Here is a 23183-nt window from a genome sequence, read left to right on the forward strand (position 1 = left end):
AATAAATGAAATTGAAACTAAAAAAACAATCCAAAAGATCAATGAAACCAAGAGCTGGTTCTTTGAAAAAATCAATAAAATAGACAAACCCCTAGCCAGGCTCACAAAGGAAAAAAGGGAGAAAGCACAAATAAACAGGATCATCAATGAAAGAGGAGAAATCACAACGGACACAGCAGAAATCAAAAGAATAATCAGTAACTACTATGAACAGTTATATGGAAACAAGTTTAACAATCTAGAGGAGATGGACAAATTCCTACAACTCTACAATCACCCAAAGCTAGATAAAGAAGAAATAGAACACGTAAACAGACCAATTACAAGCAGCGAAATTGAAATGGTAATCAAAAACCTCCCCAAAAACAAAAGCCCAGGACCTGATGGATTTACAAATGAATTCTACCAAACATTCAGAGACGAATTAGTGCCTATCCTTCACAAACTCTTCCAAAAAATTGAGAAGGAAGGGACAATAGCAAACACGTTCTATGAAGCCAACATTACACTAATACCAAAACCGAACAAGGACAACACAAAAAAGGAAAACTACAGGCCAATCTCCCTAAAGAACACTGATGCAAAAATCCTCAACAAAATTTTAGCCATCAGAATCCAACAATGTATCCATAAGATAATTCACCACGACCAAGTAGGATTCATTCCAGGGACACAAGGATGGTTTAACATCCGAAAATCAATCAACGTTATCCAAAACATCAACAAAAAGAAATATAAAAACCATATGATAATATCAATAGATGCTGAGAAAGCTTTCGACAAAGTGCAACACCCATTCATGATAAAAGCCCTTGAAATTCTTGGGATACAAGGAACATACCTCAACATCATAAAGGCCATCTATGACAAGCCAACAGCCAGTATCATTCTCAATGGAGAAAAGCTGAAAGCAATTCCATTAAGATCTGGAACAAGACAAGGATGTCCACTCTCACCACTGCTTTTCAATATAATACTGGAAGTCCTAGCCAGAGCAATAAGACAAGAGAAAGATATCCAAGGAATCCAAATAGGAAAAGAAGAAGTCAAACTATCACTATTTGCAGATGATATGATAATATACATAGAGAGCCCCAAAAACTCCACAGAAAAACTAATTCAACTAATCAATCAGTTCAGTACAGTGGCAGGATACATAATCAACACGCAAAAGTCAGTAGCCTTCTTATACACAAACAATAAATCTGAAGAAGAAGAAATCAAAAAAAAAATCCCTTTTATTATCGAAACAAAAAAAATCAAATATTTGGGAATAAATCTAACAAAAGAGGTAAAGGACCCATACAAAGAAAACTATAAAACACTGTTAAAAGAAATAGAAGAAGACACAAAGAAATGGAAAGTCATCCCCTGCTCATGGATTGGAAGAATAAACATTATTAAAATGGCCATCCTACCAAAAGCAATATACAGATTCAATGCTATTCCAATCAAAATTTCAATGTCATTCTTCAAAGAAATAGAACAATTATTGATGAAATTCATATGGAATTACAAAAAACCCCGAATAGCCAACGCTCTCCTGAAAAAAAAAAAGAAGGGAATGGAGGCATCACACTCCCAGACTTCAAACTATACTACAAAGCCATAATCATCAAGACTGCATGGTATTGGAACAAGAACAGACATACAGACCAATGGAATCGAATAGAAAATCCAGAAATAAACCCACAGATTTATGGTCAACTAATCTTTGACAAAGGAGCAAAGACTATGCATTGGAGCAAAGAAAGTTTGTTCAATAAATGGTGCTGGGAAAACTGGGTCGCTACATGCAAAAGAATGAAGCTTGACCTCTACCTCACACCATACACAAAAATCAACTCAAAATGGATTAAAGAACTAGACATAAGACCTGAAACCATAAAAATACATAGAAGGAAATATAGGTGAAACACTGCGTGATTTGCACATCAAAGACATCTTTACAGACACATCACCCAAAGCAGTGAGAGTGAAGGCAAAGATCAACAGCTGGGACTACATCAAATTAAAGAGCTTCTGCACAGCAAAAGAGACAATAACAAAAACAAAGAGAAACCCCACCAACTGGGAGAACATTTTTGCAACCAACACTAATGATAAAGGACTGAGCACAAAAATCTGCAAAGAGCTGATGAGACTCAACAACAACAAAGAAAATAATCCAGTCCAAAAATGGGCAGAAGAGCTAAAAAGAAACTTCTCTGAAGAGGAAATGCAAATGGCCAACAGGCATATGAAAAAATGTTCAACATCACTTGTCATCAGGGAAATGCAAATCAAAACTACCATGAGGTACCATCTTACACCAGTGAGAATGGCACATATTAAAAAAACTAGCAACAACAAATGTTGGCGAGGGTGTGGAGAAAAAGGAACTCTCCTGCACTGCTGGTGGGAGTGCAAACTGGTCCAACCACTATGGAGAGCTGTGTGGAGATTTCTGGACCTACTAAACATAGAGCTCCCATAGGATCCAGCAATTCCACTCCTAGGTATTTACCCAAAGGACACAGAAACATCAATTCCAAAGAACACCTGTACCCCTATGTTTATAGCAGCACTGTTTACAATAGCTAAGCTTTGGAAACAACCCAAATGCCCAAAAATAGATGACTGGATCGAGAAGATGTGGTACATATATACCATGGAATATTACTCAGCATTCAAAAAAGATAAACACATGCAATTTGCAGCAACATGGATGGCGCTGGAAGGGATCATGCTCAGCGACATAAGCCAAAAAGAAAAAGAAAAATACCGGGTGGTCTCACTCATAGCAGGAATCTAGAAAACTTAAATAAGGGACCAGGAAAATGAATAACTATAAGAAAGTGAAAATCAAAATCAACAAAAAACTATGAACCAGAGACACTTTTTGGGGGGCGGGGGGTGGGAGGGGAGGGATTGGGGTCAGAATGGGGAGGCTGCAATTGTATGGGGAATATAAAAATAAAATCTATTATTTAAAAAAAAAGAATCAATCAATAAAGACAAGAATCAATCAATCAAAATTGATGAGGATCAACATACCTGTTATAAAGAAAGATCTACAGTAGTTATTATAACTGATTTACATATATTCAAAATTGTGTAGACACCTCAATGAGTTAAAAGATTTCTTGAATTTGTTAGTCTTTTTAAATGGACTAACCTTTTGTTGACAGTGATTTTCTGTTCTTCATGAACCCCCATCTCATGGCCATTGGTGTCCTTCTGCTTGCTTTGGTTTTCATTTGCTCTTTCTGCCCTTGAACAAGAAGACCGAGTTAGTGACTTAGAGCTTTTAACTATGATAGTGGCTTTTACAACTGTCATCTCCTAGGCCCTGCCTGCTGTGACATCAGCCCCTAAGGTTTGCTGTGTTGACTTTCATCTTCACTCATTTCAAAGCCTCCATATTTTCTAACTTTCCTTGTCATATTCTCTTTCATCCATTGATAATTTAGAGTGTGCTGATTATTTTTCACCCTGTGCTCTTCTTGTGTGTGTGTCATTCTAGGTAAAAAAGTATATTTGATGGTATCCCACATGTCTCTGAATCGCTATTCCTTTCTTTTTACATTTTTTTAAATAATAAATTTTTAAATAATAAATTAACATCAAGGAGTAAAATCAAAGTTACTCCTCTAAGAAAAGGGAATGGAAACAGGCTTTAACAAGGATTAAGAAGGAGAGTTGAAGGATTTCAAAATAATTGGTGAGTGTTGAAGCCTTGAGAGAGGTTCGGGAATCTCCTAAGTTTCATACTCAGTGGCTTTGAGTAAGGCTGCTCTTTGCTGTGAGGAATGAGGAAGCAGGATTCCTTCCTCCTCTGCCCTGGTGACATTTGAAGGAAACATCCCCAGTGTGGGGCTCTGTGTCCCCTCATCCTTGAGGTGCCTGTGTCTTGTGTGAAGGTTCTGGATCCTGTGTCAGGGCGTGCCAGTCCTGAGCACCATCAGCGCACTCACCTCCCCCTGTAACCCCATGAGCAGCTCATCACTGTAATGGGGCAGATCCCATAACTTTCCCACCATGTAGTTAAAAATAAAGCAACACAAAGTGATGGACGTAGCCTCAGGGGTCAGACTGCAGTGGTCAAAATTTAATGAGAGTTTCACATGAACCACTGGGCTCTTCCCACATTGGGAACAAGTACCTGAAGGTTCTACCTTGTCCCCACCCCTTTCAGCCCTGAGCTCTGCATGATCCCCTCCTTCACACAGCAGGTGCCGGGGGGCAATGGTCACAGGACAGACCCTGTCATGAGCTTGGCTTTGGCTGCTGCTGTGTGGGGTGGTTGATCCCCTGTGGGGTCCCTCGTCTCCTTTCCTGGACCATTGACAAGACAACTCGGGATGAGCTGTGCCCGGTGCAGAGTCTCATCCACGACACTGACGGTGGAAGGAGAGACAGGGAGTCATCATGGGATCAGGGACCCAGGGGCACATTGTCCCTCTGTCTGTGGGCTGGATGCCTCAGGAGGGGTGTCCTGTCCCCGTGAGGGGTCTGCTCCCTGACTGCCCCAGGTCATAATGAGATTTTATATAGTCCCTTCTTGTTGCCTTAAAAGAAGGGTACTGTTCCTACCAAGCACCTCCCTGTCAGGATATCTGAATGCAAAACCGTGGTATATTGGCAATTTCCTCCCTCATCTGTCTGGACCTGCCCCACATCAGTTTCATTTCTGAGTTGACTCTAGTCAGAGGAACTTCCCTTCCAGGAATCCGAAAGTGGAGCTGCAAAGACAAGCAGCGATTTTGTGACTGACTGCCCTGTGAGGAGGAGTGAAAAAGTCCAGGCCAAGGTTTGCTCTGGGGTGGACTGTCATGTCTGTGTGTGTGTGGTGGGAGCAATAAGATGAGCTCAGCCAAGTCAAATGGGTGGGGACTTGCTTTCTAGCTCTCTCTCCCTCTGTTTTCTCTTTCAAGACTCCATTTCACATTCAGAACAGGGAGTAAGGAGAGCGAAGGGCAGGCCCTTGGGGTTCAGAGGAAGGGCATCCCCAGGAGCACAACCCCAGGCATATGGAAGGCTGGTGCAGCCCCTGGGAGAAATCACCTCCGTGGGAGAGCAGTCTGCAGAGACGTGCTCCTGCTCCGAGGGCTAGTCCTGAAAATAGGGGGAAATAATCTATCCAGTTTCTTGGGTTGGATCTGCTTTTAGTCCAGGCCCTGTGAGTGCAGAGGAAAGGTCTCTCACTTCCTCCCTCAGCTCCTCCCCACACACTCCCACACATCCCAGCAAGGGGAGGGCAGCAGGCTGGGACCCTGACAGCTACAGCATTGTGGAAGGACAGACCCTCTGCTCTGGGCCCTTCTCCTCTGTCTCCAGCTCTCAGTCCTCACTGGTGGACACTGGGGGGTCCAGGACAGGAGCCCACAATGGTCAGGCCTTGCCCTCTGCTTCCTGCCTCCCCACATCCTGGTTCTGCAAATTCCCTCTGCCTAAGGCACCCTGACCTTGTCCTGGGAGACCTGTCCTCCCCTGGAAGGAGACAGTCACCTACCTTGTGCCCAGATACTCTGCTCCCAGCACTAACACCTTCTCTACCACTCTCTCCAGCTCTCCTGCCTCAGTGTGGGCTCCATGGAAATGTGAATAACCTGGAGCCCCTTTTACTTTTGGGGTCCAGACAACCAGACATGGGGGTGTGAGGAGAGTCAAGGGTGATTGTTCCCATGGACTCTGCTCCCCAAACATTCACCTCAGTGTTGCTAGCAGGACAAGGAAGGAAATCAGGGCCGACTCTTCCCGAAGCTCGTTAGACATGGAGAGAGTTTCACTCTCCCTCCCTGAGTTCTCTTCTCTCCTGCCACTTTTGGGAGCCCCCTCTTTCCTTTTCTAGCTCTGATAGTACCCGAGCACTGTCACTGTCTCCCGTGATGAATATTCTGTGCTTGGATATCCTGGGACCATGCTCAGATGCTAAGCATTTAATAATGGCTGGTGAGACTGAAACACTGAATTTAAATGTGACTGAATTTTAATCTAAGCTGAAGTGGGCAGGGTGTTCCCTGGTGACGCAGCAGTTCAGTGCTGGGCTGGGAAGCTGTCCACAGCCTCTGCAGCGTCACTTCAATCCCCGGCCACCAGCGAGGGTCCCATATGGCGCGCAGAACTCTCCTACTGCACCCACTGTCCCCTCAGCAGTGGATTTCGTCGGTCTGCCTGTTCTGTGCCCTGCTCTGCCTCTGGTGAATTCTCCCACCCTCCCGTGCTTCTTACTCTACCCTGTGCTTGTATATATATATATATATATATATATATATATATATATATATATATATATATAAATATTTAAAAAATAGATAAATACTGAAGTGGGCAAATATGACTGGGATCACCCTATTCTACCACAGAGGAACAGGCGAAGTATCTTTCAAATTGCATCCATTTCTCTCTCCAGAGAGAAGACTTCCACACCTGTGCAGGCGCAGAGGCTCAGGTGAGGCTTCTGTCCTTCACTCTGGAAAATCCTGCCTACTTCATCTCTGCCTCTAACCTGATATTGGAGCTTTTCAGGAAGGGCCATGGCCTCAGCCACAGCTACCAAGAATATAAGGGAGGAAGCCACGTGCTCCATCTGCTTGGAGTTGATGACAGAGCCCGTGAGCATCCACTGTGGGCACAGCTTCTGCCGCCGGTGCATAGAGGGCATCCTTGGGAACCCACAAAGGACGTCATCCCTGAGGGAGCCCAAATGTCCCCTGTGCCATACACCATTTCAAAGGGCGAGTCTCCGATCCAACAAGCAACTGGAAAACCTCATTCAGATCATCAAGGAGATAGACAGTGAGAAGCTGTGTGAGGAACACGGGGAGCGGCTCCACCTGTTCTGTGAGGATGACGGGCAGCTTATCTGCTGGCGCTGTGAGCGCTCCCCCCAGCACAGAGGACACCGCACGGCTCTAGCAGAGGACGTGTATCCAGGCTACAAGGTGAGTAGCCAGAGTCTTTAGCAAGGACTGCCTCTCAGGTTGCACATTTCACTCCAATCAGTTGTAGTGAAAACCATTATCATGACCCTAAAATAAGTTTGTACCATATCATTTTCCTGAAATACTTTATTACACGTCCATGTTGAATTTATTACATGTCCACCCCGTGTCCATCTTGACCTTCAAGGTTGAGCAGAATCCTTTCCTCTAAGAACTTCCTGTAATGAGCTTCTCCTGGACAACAGATTTTGCTCTTTGCCACACCGACCTCGTTCATGGCCTCACCTCGCATATTTAATTGGAGACACCACAGCTTGCAAGAGCACAGGAAAGAATCTGAAACCCCAGGGGTCAGAACCACGGCCTTTTAGTTAGCCACAGTGTAACGAGTGAGGAAGGAACACTGGACCCCTGATGTCCCTTGGTGTGGGTGGCGAGGGGGGCACCAATGGGTGGGAATGGGTGTAGGGGGAAAACTGCCCAGAAGTGAGCCCAGAGGTGAAATACAAAACAACTATGTGTGGAGAAGAGTGAGGATTCCCACTCAGGGGGACCCGTGTCACGAGAGCTCACCTGACTGTCTAGTACCTGGTCAGGGGGTGTGTGATGGCAAAGGCAGGTGAGGCCGTGAGAAGGAAATTAAGAAGGAACCTTGGTATTTCTCAGAGTCTAAGTCCTGGTCCAAAGTTGGGATTTTATTTGTGGAGGGAAAGATTAGGTTCACATTTAAAAGAACATTCTGGGTGCACAAAATAAACATCAAGGAGTAAAATCAAAGTTAGTCCTCTAAGAAAAGGGGATGGAAACACGTTTTAGCAAGGATTAAGAAGGACAGTTAAAGGATTTAGAAAGAATTGGTAAGTGATGAAGCCTTGAGAGGTTCAGGGACCTCCCACGTTTCTCACACAAGAGCTGCTAAAGTGAGGCTCCCTGTGCTGTGCAGGAATGAGGAAGCAGGATTCCTTCCTCCTCTGCCCTGGTGACATTTGAAGGAAACATCCCCAGTGTGGGGCTCTGCGTCCCCTCATCCTTGAGGTGCCTGTGTCTTGTGTGAAGGTTCTGGATCCTGTGTCAAGGCGTGTCAGTCCTGAGCACCATCAGCGCACTCACCTCCCCCTGTAAGCCCAGGAGCAGCTCATCATTGTGACGGGGAAGATCCCATAACTTGCCCACCAAGTAGTTAAAAAAAAGCAACATAAGGTGATGGACGTGGCCTCAGGAATCTGACTGTGGAGGCTGAAATATTGTAAGAGTTTCAGTTCTTACTAGATGGAAGGTGTGAGCGACTTAGTTATTGCCTTCATGACCTGGTTTCCCCATCTCTCAATAGAGGCTGAAAACGTGAGAAACTGTGTGACAAGGAACCCTCGAGATAGGTATGGAAACTAATCACTCTAAGTTGACTTCATGACAGTTCTTCAGGTGACAGCAGAGCTCCCCCTCCCCCATGAACTGGTTCTGTAACTTCAGCTGCCATCCTGGGCTCTCCTACCTGACTCACCCTAACATGTAAAAAGTTCCACATGTTTCCAACACTCTGTATTATGATTGGTCCAGCCTATTATTTTATAAAATTTACTTTTAGATGATTATAATCTTGTACATGTAGCATGTCCCTGGCAGACTGCAGTAATGTAAATAGCTTAGTCTATGGTCCACAGATGAGCTGGGAATCACAAATCGCCTACAGCACAGAAAGATGCCACAATAATGCCACTGCCCAGGGCCACTTAGGGCATGAGTTACATTAATGCCCTTTTGTTGCTTCTTCCCAAAGCCTAAGGACTCAAAAATATATTCAACGTTATGGTACATCTTGGAGGCTGGGATTCTTCTAGGTGCCAAATGAGAGTTGTGAAATGGACAAGCCATAACTCACCCATTTTTCCTTCAGGAAAAGCTCCAGGAGATTGTGTAAAAACTGAAAGCAGCGCAAGACCGCTGTATGGTATTGAAGTTGGGCAAGAAAAATGGAAGAACACAATGGGAGGTAAGAATTAGATTTTCTTGATATTAAACTATTTTCCAGTCTAGAATACAGGCATAAGGTGATTGGGAATAGTAATTTTTGATGATTTATTCTCATTAAATCAGACCAAACTGTGGAAACCCAAGGAATAGGCCTTTTTCTTTAAAATTTGCCATTAGTTGTCGGCATCTAGAAGAATTTTCCTCTGCTCTCTGTTTCTATGAATAATAATTGACTAGGTCTCCTAACACCTCAGTCAGGAGTATAAAACATGCCTGTGCTTCTTACTCTTCAAGTTTTCAATGACTGAAATTACCTCCTGTCTGAAGATCATGAACTTACCTGGGCACATCTACCACAGCACAGGGTCTGACCCTCTACATTCCTGGTTCCAATATCAACTTTAGGGAACACAAATAAGAGTACCAGTGCAGAAGACAATCCCATAACTCAACCTTGAGAGACTGTTGATGAGGATAGAGCTTTGCAAGAACTTGCACACTTGCACTGCAGAGTGTGGGTCGCTAAGACAGTGTCCATGGCTGACCAGCCCCTGCAGGATCAGACACATTCTGTTATGGAAATATGGATGTAATCCATCCCTTAGTAATCAAATTTATGAGTCATTTTCCTCTTTCAGGGTTTCTTCCCACATTTGTTCTATTCTTTGTAGATGTGCACATGTGAAACTTAAACTCCTCCTACCCTCATGTTAAAAACCTCGGAAGTTTGGAGGGCCTTGCTAGGAACTGGCAAGTGGAGATCCCTGTCACTGTAGCATTGCAACTGCCTCTGTCTCCCCCTTCTGGAGTCTTTTGTAGTGAGGAGAACTCCTATTGCTACACACCATATAGGAAACCATGACAGTGGCACAACATCTACCTCAACACCACAGTCACTGAAGCACTGTGTGACTTGAGAAAGCACCCATGGAAATTACACTTTGTCCTCCCCAGAGAAAACCGAGTCTCTCAGTGTTTTTCTTAGTCACATCCGTAGGATGATAACTGAATCCTGGCTTAAGGCAATAATATTTCTGGTAACTATCCAGACCTCCCCTTTGAGAATCATAGATTCCTACCAGCCTGATGTCTTCAATTCAGAATCATTTATATTTGTTACAAACCTTTATTTGAAGATATCTCCCCCCAACACACACACACATAGATAGCTTCTTACATCCCCACTAACGCATGGTTTTATCTCACAAATGATAAGTTCCTTGATCTTGGCAAATTTCATGATTCAGCGACTCCTACCCTCTCCTTCTTTTATCTCTTGGATGAGATGAAGGAAAGTGAGCAGGTGCCAACAGAGCTAGGATCAGCTTTCCCACATCTGAGAGTCTGCCACTTGGGCTGGACTCTGCAGAGGGAGCTGGACAATTTTTGAGCTTCAGAGCCCAGGGGAAAATGATCCACAGAATCGCAGCAAACTTTTCTGGGGTGTTTGTCTAAACATTACCTGACATTGCCATTTTCCTCATTTCTAACTGAATAGCCCAGTGCATTATGTTCAGTTGTTTTCCAGCTGTTGCCACTTTCCCTCTGCAAATTTTTTTCAGCATTCGAACCAGAAACTCTATATCCATTAACAAAAACTCCATTGCTCCCTCCTCCCAGCTCTTGGTGGCCAACATTCTACTTCTTATTTCTCAATTTAACTAGGGACCTCATATGAGAAGACTCATATGTTCTTTCGCTTTTGCTCTTTGGCTCATGTCCTTTTGCATGAATCTTCAAGATACGTCCAGTTGGGAACGTGTCACAGTTTGCTTTCCTCCTGTAGGTGAGCAGATTTGCACAGTGTCTGGGTCCCACCTGTGTTTACTGACTCACCATAGAGGTATGTTTGGTTTGTTTCCCCCTCTCTGCCTAATTTCTTGATTCTAGGAGAACATAGAGCTTCGGAGACAAGTAATCCAGTCTGAGTTTAGGAATCTCCACAACTTCCTCGATGATGAGGAGAGAGATTATTTAAGGAGACTGGAGAAAGAGAAAGAGCAGCTGCTGAGGAGACTGCAGGAGGATGAAGCCAGTCTGGTAAAGCAGAGCTGTGAACTTGAGAGCCTCATCCTGGAATTAGAGAAGAAATGTCAAGAATCAGCCCAGAATTTGCTGCAGGTAAGAGAGGCTGAGAACGTCTAGGAAAGAAAGGAGGTTTCATCTGTTCCTGACTATTGAGTGGAGAATGACGAGGGAGCCTGGGGAGATTCCCGAGACCTGTCTACTCCACTTAATTGTGGCACCGACATTAAAGAAACATTCTTTAAAATCTATATCCATGTCGCTGTGGTCCTGCACGTCCAGGGGTCACATGTGAATCAGAAATTTAAACTGTCTCTGGGTAGATGTGGAGGCTTCCTGTTTTTATGGAACCACAGCAAAACTTCCTGCCATTTATTTGCCCTTGTCAACTGTTCGTGGGACCCTTTCTAACCATCTCCTGAATAGAATGGGGCAGCCGAAATAAATGATAACCTCCTGATGCATATTGTCTTGGGCCATAAGCTCTTAGGGGACCTGCTTTCAGCTGCCTGAATCTTCCAGCAGGTGAACATAGATGCTTGGACTCCAGCTGCTATTGCAGGACTGGTAGTTACACTGTGAGGGTGAGGTTGTAGCATGAGAGCGCCCTCAGTAGGTGACAACTGCTGCCTCTGCATCAGTGGCCCAGCGCCAGGGTCTGGGCATGGATTCCCCAGTGAGGACCTTTGTCATCTGTGATCTCTGATACGGGCTCCTCAGAAGGAAATTAGGTGACTTCTAGCAAAAGGTAACATGATCAAGTCCCTGAGGTCACAGGCTACTGTGAATGCAGACTCCACGGCTCCCCACAAGCCTGAGCAAGTGCGATCACACACTCACACACACTGGCAGGGACTATCCTAGGGGCTGGGGATGGGAATCATTCTACCTGGGTATGCGTGGGTGTCTCAGGCTGGGTCACTCTGCTTCCTGGGGTGGAGTGTTCGTAACAAGTAACCCCATGTGTCTAGTGACATGACATACTGATTTTCCCACACTCACCTTCTGTCTTTGTTTTCACTGTAGGGTGTGAAAGACACAATGAAAAGGTAAGTCTGTCTGAACACATGGTTAAGAAGTGAGGATGTGACGGGATCCAGAGCTGAATGGAACGTCCACTGCATAAGGTCTGTTGTCTGTTTATTGTAGGCATTCAGATGTGGAGCTGAAAATACCAGAGGACCTCTCTCTGGACCCTCAAACTGTGTGCAATGTTTCTGAGCTTTACTGTGATGTGAGGAAAATGTTACAGCGCTACCAAGGTATGTGAAGGAAATAACTGCCTTTATGCTTCACAGCAAAGACCCTTTAAGTGGTAGCCAAGCTTCCTACCTGTCCTGCTCAGACTCATACTCAGAGAGCTTGCTGAGCTGTTTTCAGTGAGTCCGGAAAACTCTCCCTTCAGTGTAGGCAGGTAAGCGGCAAACTGTTCTCTCTTCAGGCTCTTCGAATTCCTCCTCTCCAGTTGATTTGCTGTATTAACCTGGCCAGCCACTACCTCATTTTCCCATCCTGAAAAATAAAAATATGAAAAGATCTTTATTAAGTGAGTTTTCATGAAAATTAAATGCAATAGCAGGTGTAAAGTGCTTAGAACAATCGGCACCATAATGTTTATTGTTAATATTTCGTTAAACATTCAGCGAAATTTAAGAAAGATAGATCAGTATTCAGGACTAAGGAGAAAATGGATTATGACACCATAAATATTTGAATCTTAACGAAAGCCAGCATTACAAATTCCAAAATCTTGGTTCTCATTTAGTACTTGCCATGTTCTGCATATCCACAATTAGAATATTCAAACTAAATTGTTTTAATAATTCCTCTGGCTGTAAAAACTGAAGCTGAGATGATTCTCTATGGCTATAAGAATACTCGGTTGCTTCAATCAACACACATATTATCTCACAGGGTTGTGGTTCAGATATGTGTGGCTCACATCTGCTAGGACTTATGCGTAGGGCCTTACAGAGTGTAATGAATGTGTTGGCTGGGCTGCGTTCCCATCTGGAGACTAGACTGGGGAATAATCTACTTCCAAGCTGCCTGATACTTGGCAGAATTCACCTCTTATGATTATAGAACTTATGACCCTGGCTTTTTTCTATTGAAGAGATTGTGTCCTCATCTTCTGGAACACTATCAGCTCTAGAAGGCACCCCTTAGTGATTGCATAGCAAGGCCATTATGTCTTCAAATAAGCTCAAGTATATGACTTCCACATATTGGTTACTTACCAAATACCAGGAATTTCTCCAAGCACTAGGCGTCCATTAGCTCCTTCAAACCTCCCCACCATTACTGTTCAGGTATGATCATTTCCTACTATAGTATGTAGTCTCAGAAAGTGAGTCACAGAGGTAAAAGAACTAGGCTGCACTTGAATCCAGGATGGTTATACTTGAAGTGTTCTGTATTCTCAGCAAATAAAATGTGTCTTTCTCTTTCATCAGTCAGCGTGACTCTGGATCCAGACACAGCTCATAGTGAATTAATTCTGTCTGAGGAACGGAGACGTGTGACCCGCGGCAGCCCCCAGGAGAAGCATTTCCATTTTAGGGGATTCTATGCCTTAGCCTGTGTCCTGGGCTATGAGGGCTTCACCTCAGGAAGACATTACTTTGAAGTGGATGTGGGAGAAGGATCTGGGTGGGACTTAGGAGTTCGTGGGACCAATGTGCAGAAGATCTGGGAAATAATCAGAGGGCCTCAGTCTGGATTCTGGTACATCAGACTCTGCCAGGAGAAAGGCTACATGGCCCTCACCTCTCCCCCAACTTCTCTTACATTGAAGGAGCGGCCCCGGCTGGTGGGTGTTCTTCTGGACTATGAGGCTGGGCTTGTGTCCTTTTACAACATGACCACAGGCTCCCTCATCTTCACCTTCCCAAGGGCCTCCTTCTCTGGTACTCTTCGGCCTTATTTCCAGGTTAATCATTGTTCTTCTTTATTCCTCCCTCCACCATTGCAGTAATTTTAAGAACAGTCTCTTTTGTTGAACCATTATAGAAATATAATGTGAGTTCTACTGGCAAAGAAATATCATCTGTTTTCCTTGCTGCTCTTTCCCTTAAACTGGAACATTGCTGAGTTCTCAGTGGGCACTCAATGAGTATGCAATGAATGAGTGGATACAGCCTCTGTACAGACACCACAGAAGATCAGCCTGACCTGCGGGGAAGCAAGTGCACAACAACGATCATGCAACACCCTCTCCATTGCGGGGTTCAGATCTCTGATTTCCAAGAATCCTGGTCTGACCAGCAGGGTGACCAGACATCTGGGGGGCTGAGTGCTCCCATTGTGTTTGATACCAGCAGAGTCTCCCGTGGAGATGAGGGGAAGCTGCATTGTATCTGTCAGCTGCATAGAAGAGCAGGACAGCAAAAATAATATTTCTTTTCACCACTGACATGATGGTTACATTAACTGACAGAACTATTATTATGAAGCAAATTTACTTTTAGTAGAACAGAAATTTTCTTTTTTTTTTTTTTTTTTAATAAATTTTATTGTTATATTCCCCATACAATTGCAGCCCCCCATTCTGACCCCAATCCCTCCCCTCCTGCCCCCGCCCCCCTAAAAGTGTCTCTGGTTCATAGTTTTTTGTTGATTTTGATTTTCACTTTCTTATAGTTATTCATTTTCCTGGTCCCTTATTTAAGTTTTCTAGATTCCTGCTATGAGTGAGACCATCCGGTATTTTTCTTTTTCTTTTTGGCTTATTTCGCTGAGCATGATCCCTTCCAGCGCCATCCATGTTGCAGCAAATTGCATGTGTTTATCTTTTTTGAATGCTGAGTAATATTCCATGGTATATATGTACCACATCTTCTTGATCCAGTCATCTATTTTTGGGCATTTGGGTTGTTTCCAAAGCTTAGCTATTGTAAACAGTGCTGCTATAAACATAGGGGTGCAGGTGTTCTTTGGAATTGATGTTTCTGTGTCCTTTGGGTAAATACCTAGGAGTGGAATTGCTGGGTCATATGGAAGCTCTATGTTTAGTAGGTCCAGAAATCTCCACACAGCTTTCCACAGTGGTTGGACCAGTTTGCACTCCCACCAACAGTGCAGAAGAGTTCCTTTTTCTCCACACCCTCGCCAACATTTGTTAGAACAGAAATTTTCTTGAAGAGATTATGTAGTCAAACTGAGGACTGAGCTCAGGAGACCAGCCTCAGATTTCTTGAGTGACTGACCGGTCACTCACCTGAAGTTTCGGGCCCAGGTTTATACATGGAAATTACATGCACAGAGAGAGAACATACTGTTTTTTCTTACTGAAGCAGAAAAGACATCTATTGAATTTCCAACAATGGTATTCACTAAAGGAGGTTGGTTCCTGTCAACCTCAGTTAGCTGAGAAAGGAGAAATACTGTTCCCACTTCAAAACAACCACTTTATTCCACACAGCTCATAGAGAGGCAGCTCTGTGTGTTGGAAAGATGTGAGGACAGAGGTTACTGAATATCTCATCCTGAAAGGAGAATGCCCTGTTATCCCACTTAGGCATAAAAATTATTTGGGGACAAAGGCAGTTGTGTAAAAACATGTTCAAGAGAAGCTCTTGACCCTCCCCTTGTTTGCCAAAGAGGAAGGATAGAACTACCAGAATTACCAGAGACACATCTAGACCCTGAGACAGCACTATAGGCATCCGCATAACGAGCAGGTAACACTAACCCTTGTCTTCCATCGCTTGCCCCATATCTTGCCTTCCCAACATTCTTCACCTAGAAATTCAACTCTCTTTGTCTTGTCAATTCTCTAATAATCTACTGCTCATTAGTTAGCTTCTCCAGGAGCTTCAGTTCTAAACACCACCTGTGTTCCTAGTCTCTGAGTTCCTGTGAGTAATAGGGGTGCACGTGCGTCCAGGAAAACTTCCTGCTTCTCCTTCCTCTTCCGCTGCTACCCCATTCACACCACGTCTCTTCACTCTGCTCTCCTGATGTGCGAGTTTTCTCCATCGACCTGAGTGTCTCACAATCCAAATCAAATCTGATATAATGGAGTTCCAACAGGGCCCACTACCCCCAGGATATGGGCTCAGTGCTACACAGTCTCCAACCCCACCCCTGACCTCACACCTGTCACAAGCCCACATTGTCACCTGTGCTTCTGACTATCTGGCTATGAATCAAAGGTGCCTTTGACTTCCTCTTCCGGTTCCATCATTTGCTAGAAAAGTTCACAGAACTGAGGGAGATACTGGGTGTTGGAAATGTCATGACGCATTTTTGCAGCAGATGGCCCTAGAAAATATGTCATGACTTTTCTGACACCCCAGTACTTTCCTCACTAGTTTGCTGTTCCAGATGGTGGGTGACTATTGGAGCACTTTCTTGTTCAGATTCTGAGAAGATTCATGAGATTTCCTGGGAGTGTGAGATGGGGCCTCCCATTCACCCAGGACTTCTCACCACACTCCGGTGCCAGGCCCATCAGAGTCTCAATTCCATAGTTACTAACTCTTTCGTCTTTGCCCCACATGAGGTTCTACACCTCAGATTCTGCAGAACTGATTCTTACATCCGCCATTTCTAGCCTAGACTAGACCCTCAGGCCCCTGGCATCAAAACCGAAGAGTCTGTGCACTGGTTTTCTGGGACTTCCAAGGTGGGAAAGAATTACCAGACCCTGGAATTGGACATGAAGAAAACACTGCAGGTCCTTCACCTCAGAAAGTCCCTTCACCAGGAACAAAGAGACAATGAGATGACTGTTCAGGAAATGTGTGGCGTGTTGGTGAGCGTGTGGTTAACGGAATATGCTAAAGTCTTTGAGTTTATCCTGAGTTTCTTATGACAAGGAAACTGAGCCAACATGTCCAATTCTCTGAAGCAGTGCCGCCTTGTCACTCCAGTCCCCAGGCTTGAGGCTGCAGCTTGAGGCTCCTTCCCTCTGACTTGTCCCTTGTCTCTGTCCTCCCAGACCTGGACTCTCTGAAGATGATGGAAATGTGTGGGGTAGGCTGTTTTTTCATGTTGCTACCACTCTGAGTGTCTGTTAGTGAGATATGGACATGCTGGGTCTGATGAAGTTACTACATGGAGATTGAAATAAGTTTTCCCAACTTCCAAAGAAGTTTTCCCACCTTCCAATGACTTATCTCCAATTTATGATTTTACTTCTAAAAGGAAAAGTGACAGCACCCATCTGGGCCTCAGTTCTTAAAGTGTGTTATTGGGACTGTGTGGGGTTGTGAGAAGTGCTCAGGTACAAAGCTCGAGTCATAAAACAAGACATGGGCCTTTGGGGGGTTAATTTTTTAAAGACTTAAAAGAATTTCACTTGGGTCACCTGCTAAGGAGGAATTCTTGGGCCACTATTATTTAATCTCTGTGAAAATCCCAGGTAAATTGCTCCCTTATTTCAGCCTCCATTTCTCCAGAAAAGATGTAACTTCAGTTTAGAAATGACAAGGAAAAGCATTCCTTACTGGGTTGGACTGAGTCCAGATTGGAGGGTCTGGACTCTTGCTGTCTACTCTGATCATCTGGGACGCTGTCTGATAACACCGTGACACTCAGCCTGGGCCACACACATTTAAAATGATGTGAAGAGGCACCAGGCAGAGGATTGCCATCCAGTGGTGCTTCCACAGGGACACTGAAGAGTCTCTTTTCTCCAGAAGGGTGACCACGGTCATGTCTTTCTCTTTATCCAGGACCACATGAGCATCCCAGAAAGTCGTGGGGATGATCTGAGCACACACCCTTCACTGAGCACCGCCTTCACTCCTGTGCTGGGTCCTAGAGCATTCAGGGTTCCACACCTACTCAAGCCTCTCCCTTGTGCCCCCTGTGGTGAGGAGGTGCCTGTACCAGGAATGTGGGTGGATGGCATGACATGTTTGACTGTTGTTTATCTGTGGGGGCGCCCCTTCCATACCCGGGATCTCTTGGTCCCGGGATGAAGTCCAGCTTCCAAGAGATCCATGAGCTGGCAAGAACTGTTACCTATGAGGGTGCAGGGGATTTAAGTTAGGGACTGACCCTATCATTGTCAGCAATGTAGTTCTGGAAACAGACTAAAGTTTTAAAAGGACAGGGTCACAAATTCATTTATCTCTGATAAAGATGCTTGGCTTATTGGGTTCATCTCTAAGATCAATTATTTATCAGATGTGCATAGATGAGAAGCAAGGGCACAGGGACAGGGGCTGGTAGAAACAGGCCCAGTGTCCTTTCACCTGACTGGGACTCACCCTTCTTCACTAGAGCCACTGGGGACAGCACGCTGAGGCCTGAGCCTGCAGGGTGTTCAACGATGCTTTCTCCATCCTGCTGAATGCGAGGGCTCTTGAGAAAGGGACTGATCCTGTGGAATTTTCAGGTCACGGAAATGGAGACTCCGAATCTGGCTTGGCAGGAGAATAAAGAGGTGAAGGGAAAGAATGTACCCCTTGGTAAGACAGGAGGCGGCTCTGCCCTGAAAATAGATGGGGAGACAGAAGTTGGGGATCCTTGGATCCAGCTGAGCCAGAGAATCCCCCACCCCTCCAGCCTATAGCTGTGGTCTACGGTTACTGGGCTCTCCTGTGGAAGCCTTCTAATGGAAATACACAAAAATAAGGTAATGTAAATCTGCATGTTCAAACCCCAGATTGAAAAATGTTATTTTGCTGTATATGGTTCAGATTTTTTCTAGAAATAAAGTGGACTTTGAAAGGTCAATGTAGGGGCGAGAATATGAGTGGAGAAGGAGTTGGTTAAAGGGGTGCCGGGTATTTCCTGAATGTGAGCCTGTATGAATTTCAGGAGGCAAGGAGCAAATATTAAAAATAAAGTTATCAGGCCTCCCCTGGTGGCGCAGCAGTTGAGCGCTAGGCTGCGAAGCTGCCCGCAACCTCTGCAGCGCCGGTTCAATCCCAGGCCGCCTGCGAGGGTCCCACATGGCGCGCAGACCTCTCCTGCCGCCCGCTGCTCCCCTCAGCAGTGTGCTTTGGTCCTTCTGCCTGCTCTGCTCCCCGCTCTGGCTCTGGTGAATTCTCTCACCCTGCCGCACTTCTGACTGTACCCAGTGCTTGTATAAATAAATACATAAATCTTTAAAAAAAAAAAAAAAAAGAAGCAAACTTTAAAAATAAATAAATGAATAAATAAAAATAATGTTATCATTAGTATTGTCCCCAAGAGCGGGAGGAGCCAGGAGATTATGGGATTTTGTAGCCATGTTAGTGGGGAGTTGGAGCCCCCTCTTTCCCTTTGTAGTCTCTGTGTAATTTGTTTAAGGCTTCCACATGTTGTTCTACAATGTCCGATTCGTTAATGTAGTCACAGCATTCAGGAAATATCCCGCACCCCCTGTAACCAACCCCTTCCCCACCCATATTCTTGCACCTACATCAACATTTCAATTAGGAGTCTAACATTTAAGGGGTTCCAGGCCTTAAAAGCATTTACATCACAGTCTAGAATACTGATCTCTCTTTCTTGCAGTGCTGAGAGTTTAATGAAATGTTAATAAACATTAGGTTGTAGACACATTCTAAACACTACAGACAGCGATGCTGTTAAATGTCATGCTACGTGAGGGAAGTGACATCTTCTATATTGCTATTTTCATATGGGGACAATGAGCAGGTGATTATGGGAGAGGAAGAATGTGAAGAGCCTGAAGAGTTCACCAGGAAGCTACATCCCTGCCTACTGAGGGTTGAGAGAGTTTCAGCTCCACTGAGAATCGCTGAACAGCCTCTATATCTGAGTCAACCCAAGGACAGCTGCTGAGTTTCTTACCACCAAAGGGGCATTTTACGTGAAGCATGAAGGGAACTGTTGACCTCACACACCTTGGAAGCACCTTAACATTTTCTTCACATCAAAATAAAGCTCAGGAGCATGGCACACAGTTTGAGGGTCCAAACAGAAGGTCTCGGCTGTTCCAGCTTCACATCTGAATTCCTACAAGACAGAGGATATTCTATTCATCTCTGTGTAGCCACACAACTGCCCACATGCTCACACTCCCACATTCATACAGACTCACCTGTTTAATGTGTCTTTCACATCCTACAGTTCGAATAAAGACAAATGTGAGTGTGGGAAAATGAGTATTTTGTGTCACTTGATGCATGGGGTTACTTGCTATGAACACTCCACCCCAGGAAGTAGAGTGACAAAGCCTGACACACACACACATACCCAGGTAGAATGATTCCCATCCCCATCCCCTAGGATAGTCCCTGCCACTGTGTGTGAGTGTGTGATCGCACTTGCTCAGGCTTGTGGGGAGTTGTGGAGTTTGCATTCATCATTAGCCTGTGACCTTAGGGAAGAGGCCCGGAGCAAGATTGTATTCCCTTCTGCTATTAGTGATCCAATTTCCTTCTGGGGAGCCCATATTACCTCTCTCACTTATGACAAAGGTCCTCAGTGGGGAATCCATGCCCAGCCCCTGGCTCTGGGCCGCTGAGGCAGAGGCAGCAAGTGTCACCTGCTGAGGGCGCTGTCACGCTACATCCTCACCCTCACAGTGCAACCACCAGTCCTGCAATAGCTACTGGAGTCCAGGCAATTATGTTCACCGGTTGGAAGCTTCAGGCAGCTGAAATGAGGTTCCATAAGAATTCATGGCCCAAGACAAGTGACTCAGGAGGTTATCATTCATCTTGGCTGCCCCACTCTATACCACCAGTCATTTTCAAAAGATGGAGAGAAGGTTCCATGAACAACTGACAAGTGTGAATAAATGGGATGAAGGTTATTCTGAGGTTCCATATGGCCAAGAAACCTACATTTGACCCAGAGAAGATAAAGTCTGAATCATATACTGCCCCTGTAGATACCTGCACAGGCCACCAGCTGACATTGATATTGATTTTTTTCTTTGGTTCCCAAAGGGGGACATTTATAATAAATAGAGAGAGAAGAGTAAAGGACACTTGCATAGACAGAAATGGGCAAAAGGGCTGCTGCTGCTATAGTCTTCAACATTTTTACTTTAAATATTGAATGAGGCAGAGAGGACTTGCCAACTACCCAGGCTCCCTCGACATTCTCCTCTCAGTAGATCAGAAACAGGCACCTTCTTTCTTTCCTCCAAATTCATAGCCTCCCTTACCTGCAATAAATTCTGGGCTGAGCCCTGATATTTCTTCTCTAGTTCCAGGAGGAGGCGCTCCAGTTCACGGCTCTGATAGTCCCGACTGGCTTCACAGTCCTCAGTCTCCTCAGCAGCTGCTCTTTCTCTTTCTCCAGTCTCCATAGAAAAGCCCTCTCCTCTTCTTTGAGGAAGTTGTGGAGATTCCTAAACTCAGACTGGATTTCTTGTCTCCGAAGCTCTATGTTCTCCTAGAATCAAGAAAGTAGGCAGAAAAGGGGGAAACAAACCAAACATACCTCTATGTTGAGTCAGTAAACACAGGTGGGCCTGAGACACAGTGCACATCTGCTCACCCCTAGGAGGAAAGCAAACTGTGACATGTGCCCAACTGGACTTATCATGAAGATTCATGCAGAAGGACGTGAACCAAAGAGCAAAAGAGAAAGACCCAATGAGTCTTCTGATATGTGGGCCCTAGTCAAATTGAGAAACAAGAGTAGAATGGTGTCCCCCAATCTCAAAGGATGGAATAATGGAGTTATTTTTAATGGACATAGAGTTTCCACTTCGAATGCTGAAAAAGTTCTGTAGATGGAGGGTGGTGATGGCTGCAAAGCAACTAAATGCATTTCATGCCACTGGACTGTACACTTAAAAATGACCTAAAGCTGGCACTCTCATGTGGAAAGGTGATCACAAGCAGCAGCCACCTGGTCCATTTCCTTCTTCCTCAGCCAACAATGCAGAAGACGACCCTGGAATTCTGAACAGGAGAATAGTGGAATTTGGCCAACACCAAGTAACTTATCATTTAGGAAGATAAAACCAAGCACTGTGGGCAAGCGATACACTATATATATGTTCTGAGGCAATTTCTTCAATGAAAGGCTTTAGTGAATATAACCAATACTGAATTTAAGTCATCAGGCTCGTAGGAGAGTCTATAATACTCAATATGGGGAAGCCTGAAGAGTTACCAGATATATTATAGCCCTTACCCAGGATTCATTTTTCATCTCTACGTGTAACACTTACACAAATTGGGAGACTCAGTTTTCATTTGTGGCATATGAAATTGCAATTTGCATTGATGTTTTCACAATTCCCACAATACTTTAATAACAGTGATATCGTGAACATGGGGCATTGATTAGGATGCAGTGGAACTTTTTTAAAAAGATTTATTTACTTATGCATACAAGAACTGAGGTACAGGCCAGAGGTACGGGGGTGAGAGGAATCACCAGAGACAGAGTGGGGAGCAGAACAGGCAGAGTGACTTAAATATACAGCAGAGGAGAGCAGCGGGTGCCCTGTCGTCACCTCCTTGGTCAGCGATCAAACTCATGCAGCCGTGGCTACGAATAGCTTCATCATCTGAGACTTATGCCTTTGTGCCACCAGGGAAGCCTTGAAGTGGAACTTTTTGTAGGAGACATGGGACAGGTGGACTCTGGAATTGACATGGTTTCCTTATATGGTTTGTAGCAATAGAACTTCTCCCTATGACCTAATATTCCAGAAATGAGACAGAGGAAGTTGTAAACCTACAGTGTCAGGAAACTTCACCTGTCATTTCCAAATAAGGACCTCCAACTTCCAAGGATCTCGAAATGAGGGATGGAAGAGTCAAGTTTCACATCCACTCACAAAGAAGCAGTGTCAAGGTGAGAAGAGATCCGAAAGAGGCAAAATGGCTCACACATCTGGGGAATTTGGTTACTAAATCATGGAGTACATCCATATCCATAACAGAATGTGTCTCTGATCCTGCAGAGGCTGGTCAGCCACAGACACTATCTTAGAGACCCACAATCTGCAGTGCAAGTGTATGTAAGTCTTGGAGAGCTCTATCCTCATCACAGCCTCACAAGATTGAGTTATGGGAAGGTCTTCTGCACTGGTCCTGTTATTTGTGTTCCCTACGGTTGGTTGGAACCACCATGTCTGACCCTGTACTCTGGTAAATGTGCACATTTACCATGTGCACATGTTCATGATCTTCAAACAGGAGGTAATCTCAGTTATTTAAAATGTGAAGCCCATTGAAGGTAAGGGGCACAACAGGTTGTTTCTCTGACTGAGGTAATGGGACACCTAGCAAGTTTCTACTGCAAAGCTAAAGAAAGTAGAGGGAAATTTTCTTAGATTAGAGAACAAATGGAATTATTTTTAAAAAACTGGCATATTCATTGGGGTTC

General features: G+C 44.6%; 1 protein-coding gene across 1 annotated transcript in view; it reads left to right on the plus strand.

Moving 5' to 3' along the window:
* Positions 1 to 6518: 6518 nt before the first annotated feature.
* The window catches only part of LOC311188402 (E3 ubiquitin-protein ligase TRIM38-like), a gene marked incomplete at both ends in the record, with an annotated part of 45970 nt that continues 29305 nt past the window's right edge, over positions 6519 to 23183 (plus strand). Inside the window, 4 exon segments of the mRNA XM_084259502.1 lie at positions 6519 to 6926; positions 10788 to 11018; positions 11949 to 11971; positions 12072 to 12184. Coding sequence (XP_084115628.1) covers positions 6519 to 6926; positions 10788 to 11018; positions 11949 to 11971; positions 12072 to 12184 — 775 coding nt within the window.

The sequence above is a fragment of the Talpa europaea genome (assembly GCF_964194135.1).
Source record: "Talpa europaea genome assembly, chromosome: 2".
NCBI lineage: Eukaryota > Metazoa > Chordata > Mammalia > Eulipotyphla > Talpidae > Talpa > Talpa europaea.